This window comes from Nematolebias whitei, chromosome 16 (assembly GCF_014905685.2).
Source record: "Nematolebias whitei isolate Nwh7 chromosome 16, NemWhi1, whole genome shotgun sequence".
Classification (NCBI taxonomy): Eukaryota; Metazoa; Chordata; class Actinopteri; order Cyprinodontiformes; family Rivulidae; genus Nematolebias; species Nematolebias whitei.
In genome coordinates, this window is record NC_056513.1 from 2,891,705 (window position 1) to 2,896,759 (window position 5,055).

Consider the following 5,055-nt stretch of genomic DNA (forward strand, 5'->3'; position numbering starts at 1 on the left):
AAACTGGTGCAAGACCACACACAAGCTCAATTAAGAAGGTAGTAAACGTTACTTTATGGTAGTTTACTGTAGTTTATGGTAGTTTACTGTAGTTTACTGTAGTTTACGGTAGTTTATGGTAGTTTACAGCAGCTTTAGCAGAACTGCCAGAGTTCTCCTCGAGCCGCCCCTCCAGCACCGACCGATTCAACTAAAATTGCAGGTGTTTGTAAAGCAACATGACTGAAACGTCTCCATGTCCACCCAACCAAGACGTTGTGGTCGCCTGGGCTGAGGTCTCTTCTTAACGTCAAGTTCGGAACGGGAGGCAGCTTCCTGTTAGTGGGTGGGGCCTCAGCGAAAGTTGTGGCGCTGACAGCTGGAGAGGGTGAAACGTCTCTACAAAATGAAACTGTCCACACGACCGGACTGAGAATTATTGGATTTGATACCTGGATGATTGTGCATGGACTTTGTTGTCTTCTACAGGAAGTTTTTCAGCACATTTAAAACCTTCCCCTCTGCCTCTTGTTAGATTTAGAGATAACTCGAGCTCCTGGTTGCACTCTGCGAACACACGAATAACCAGGAGGTTTTCAGGCTCTGGTTACAAACTTCTCATGAGAGACGTCTATAAATACCAGGACCGGACTCTCAGCCGATCGCAGCCTGTTGGCTCTACGTCCAACCGCAGGGTCCTTCTTCCTATCATCAGCACATTACCCAGCAGGCACTGGGGCAGCAGGCGGCGGCCTCCTGCAGTCGTGGCAGAGACGAAGAGTGACAGACGTAAAGTCTGCAAGTCGCGTTCCTTGCATGGCTTCAAAGGAAAGTGGAGCGTTTAAGTTTTTATGTGCGTGTTTGTGTTTAGTGTGTGTTCAACACGTTCCACGATCAAGCTGTTGTTTTATGGACGTCAACATTTTAAGCTGCCGATAAGCTCTGGAGAGGATTTGGGAGTGCAGTGATTTTTACATCAACAACATAAAAACCAACCAGGTGAAGAACAGCAGGACAGCTTTCAGTGAAACTATCAGAAATTAATCAGTATATGTACTTGTGAAGTCAGCTCAGTTCAAGATGGCCACCAGAGCCAACTGATCTTCTGTAACACAAAAATGGCTTTAACTGAATTAATTATTAGAGACTGAGCTAAAGCTGGGTGTGGTGATAGCTGAGAGTCGTCCTCAACACATTCTCTGAGTGATGGTTTTTATTTAATTATCTAGAATAACAGACGAGCGCGTTCCTTCAGAGAACAGATGCAGCAGGATTAAAAACGAGCCGTGCGCTGATGTCCCCGTCGCTGAGGGCTTTCACTTCTGACGGTCGGTTGTTCTCCACGACTTTAAAAGTTTGTTCTGCACTTTCTTTTTGTTTTAGAAGAAGCTCTTTTATCTGTCAGTGTTTCTGAAGCTGTCACTCTGTTGTCATCATCGTTCTTCTTTTTCAGCGCCATTCTTGTCCCCAGTTTTCATCCATTTCAACAAATCATGACTCAAAACGTTCGGCTCGTTCAGGACGATCCTGATATGACTTTTGGTTTTGGTGCAACTTTAGCTTTTTAAAATATTTAGCCTTTTCTGACTTTTTTATTTCTCATAGAAAATGAATTAAACTCATTTTACATCCTTCAGCTCTTTAGATGTGTTTACAACCTTTCACATTTTGTTCTGCTTCAGCTTCTTTCAGCTTCCTTCTGCAAATTTAAACTTTTTTCAGCTACTTTCAGCTAATTGTAGCTGTTTTGTGCTCCTTTCAGATTCTTTCTGTTATCTACAGCATTTTGGGGCTTCTTATAACTTCCTTCTGCTAATTTCAGCTTATTTCTGCAAGTTTCAGCATTTTCTACTATTTCAGCTACTATTTAGCTGTTTTTATGCTAATTAAGCTTTTTCGGCTAATTATACATTTTTTGCACTCATTTCAACTTTTTTCAGTCTAATTCAGCAAAAAATGTGCTTTCTCCACATCCTCGTAAGTTCAGCTTCTTTCTGCCATTTTAGCTACTTTTCAGCTGTTTTTTTTTTGCTAATTTCAGGTTTTTCATTTAAACTCTATTTTTTAGCTCATTTCTGCTTCTCTCAGCCTAATTGGACAAACTTGTTCTTTCTGCTTCTAATTTAAGCTTGTTCTAACGTTTCAGCTACTTGCATTTTTTTTCATTTTTAGCTAATTTCAGCTGTTTTCTGATAAATTCAAGTTTTTCATGGTGCTGCTGCGTTCAGTCTAATTAACTTTTCTGTTAAATTCAGCTTGTTATGCTCCTTTCAGCTTTTTTATTTCTAGGTTCACCTTTTTCTGCTATTTCAGCAATTATTTAGCTGTTTTTCAGCTAATTTCACAATTTTTTAGCTCATTTCTGCTTCTCTCAGCCTAATTGGACAAACTTGTTCTTTCTGCTTCTAATTAAGCTTGTTCTACCTTTTCAGCTACTTGTATTTTTTTTTCATATTTAGCTTATTTCAGCTGTTTTCTGATAAATTCAAGTTTTTCATGGTGCTGCTGCGTTCAGCATAATTAACTTTTCTGTTAATTTCAGCTTGTTATGCTCCTTTCAGCTTTTTTATTTCTAGGTTCAGCTTTTTCTGCTATTTCAGCAACTATTTGTTTTGGTAGTTTAAGCATCTTTCTGCTTTTTCTGCTACTTTTTGCTCCTTTTTTTTTTTAGCTAATTTCAGCTGTTTTCTGATAAATTCAAGTTTTTCATGGTCCTGCTGCGTTCAGCCTAATTAACTTATTTCTGTTAATTTCAGCTTGTTATGCTCCTTTCAGCTTTTTTATTTCTAGGTTCAGCTTTTTCTGCTATTTCAGCAACTACTTGTTTTGGTAGTTTAAGCATCTTTCTGCTTTTTCAGCTACTTTTTGCTCTTTTTTTTTTAGCTAATTTTGTAATTTTGTGCTCATTTCTGTTTATTTAAACCAAATTCAGCAAACACGTATTGTAGAGGCATACAAACACGCCCTCAGTCAACCAGTCCAGACTGGGACTGTGCGCAGCACCTCCCATCAAGAGAAGCTGCTTCAGTTTAACAGTCGGATGCAAATAGTTTCCAGAGTGACAGCTTCTTTTAGCTGTTTTAAAGAGACCTCCGTAAGAGACATTTTAATTTTGACGATGTTCTCCTCGTCAGTTTGTGTGCTTCTGTCCTCCCTGCAGCACGAGCTGAACATGTTTTAGTGCCCGCATGCTGACACAGAAATAAAACCGTTGGCTGCAGAGGCTGGACGGCCTTCAGCTTCTTGTTCCAGATAAATCCATCTGAAGCTCACGTGCTGGCTCGGCAGTGTGTCTGTCACTCAGCTGCTTCCAACACACACACACACACACACACACACACCTCCTCTGTAGTTGTGTTGCTGCACGTGTGAGAGCTCGTTTTATATTTAGTCGTGCCAACCAGAAGCTGTTGAGAAGTTGAGTCCAAGCAGGCGGCGCTGACGTGTGACTGACCCTCAGAGGTCTGACCCTCCAGCTCGTCGTCAGGACAGATCATCTCCAGCTCTTTAAACCCAGAGAACGTTTTATTTAATTACTTTATCTAGTCTGAAAGTGAAACTTTAAGCATTTATGGGTCAGTGAAGAAAAGTTTACATTTTGTTTAAATTTAGGTTTTTAACTTTGTATGCATTATTAAGAAAAAGATAAATTAATACAACTGTTTATTGTCTCTTCATAAATTAAAAATGCCCTATTTTTTATTTTTTTTAAAGTGGCCATAATTTAATTTAATTAGTTTATTCACAAAGCGCCATTTCACGACAAATGTCTCACAGCTGGCGCACTGTCAAATATCAAATTAATTATTAATTATTTTACGTCACAAAGCAAAATAAAAGTTTTTATGAGTTCATTATATTCACAAAATGTCCTCAAGAACATCCATAGGAAACTTTAACAATTCTCTAAAAATACTTAAATCAGCAGATTATTTGTTGATGATTATGAAATTGCGAGATTTTATTTAACTACAGTATTTTTCCGGCTATAAGACGCATGTAAGCTCCTGCAAAGTAAAGCCTAAAATCAATGTACTCGTTTAAAAAAGATGGAACCGTAAAGACCACGTGTATAAAACTGGTGCACGGCGGTAACTGACAGTTTAACAGGTCAGATAATTGTAGATTTTCATACAAACGTCGTAATCTAATCTCTTTCTTTAATGCAGTTTAATTCTTTTGTCGCCACCATGAGACTTCGAGCGAACCTTTTAGTCATTCAGCGTTTCCTCCGACTCAACAAATCGTTTTGAATCGACCGATGAAGCGAAGAGATTTTCATTCAGCTCAGAAGATTCAAGTAGAAAACTCGATCATTGAGCTTGAAGTTTTGCTTTGAGAGCACATTTTAATGCATAAAAAATTATCTCACAAATGCAAACCTTGCTCATCCTCTAAACTAAATATATCAAATGTGTGTTTTTTTAATAAACACTTTCCAGTTGGTTTTATTATAATTACAGGCTGAATGAGCCACCCTTCAAAATAAGAGCGGACGTTATGATGTTCCTGTTTATTTGTGAGACGTAGATGTTTTTATATTAGTTTTGCCTGTTTTCATTGACGGACACTCCTGCGGGGGCTGCAGTTAATGTTGAGAGCTGACCTGATCCACGTCACGTGACTTTTAGTAAAAAAGATTTGTCCATGTCTCAAAGAACAGCTTTGCCTTCACATCGTTCGGCCTCGCTCAAAAAGTACCTTTCGCTCTGTACAATATACTACAGTACAACACTACTCACTGATCTTTTTTTACTACTTGTCACGTTATTATTCTGTAATTCTTAACGCCTCTTTGCAGTTTTCAGGTCATTAAATTGAGTCTGTGCATGTCTTCCCTCGTGTCTCCCAGGGGCCGGGGTTTTCTTCCTGGCCTGCTCAGAAGGAGAGCAGATCAGCTTCCTGTTCGACTGCATCGTCAGGGGGGTCGCCCCCAGCAGGGCGCTCCGTACACCGAGACCCAACCAACCAGGTGAGCGCAACTACAACGTGGTTTTTGTGCCAAAGTTGTCCTTTATTCTTCCTCCCGCAGGTAAATCAGAGAAACGGACGTTTTTCACACCAAAGTCCACCCCC

The 5,055-nt window shown here is 39.6% G+C and overlaps 1 protein-coding gene across 1 annotated transcript in view; it reads left to right on the forward strand.

Moving 5' to 3' along the window:
- Positions 1–5,055, forward strand: part of LOC119423023 (protein Dok-7-like) — a 38,548-nt gene that overhangs the window by 20,342 nt on the left and 13,151 nt on the right. Inside the window, exon 4 of the mRNA XM_037690434.1 lies at positions 4,832–4,951. Coding sequence (XP_037546362.1) covers positions 4,832–4,951 — 120 coding nt within the window. The remainder of the gene's footprint in view (positions 1–4,831; positions 4,952–5,055) is intronic.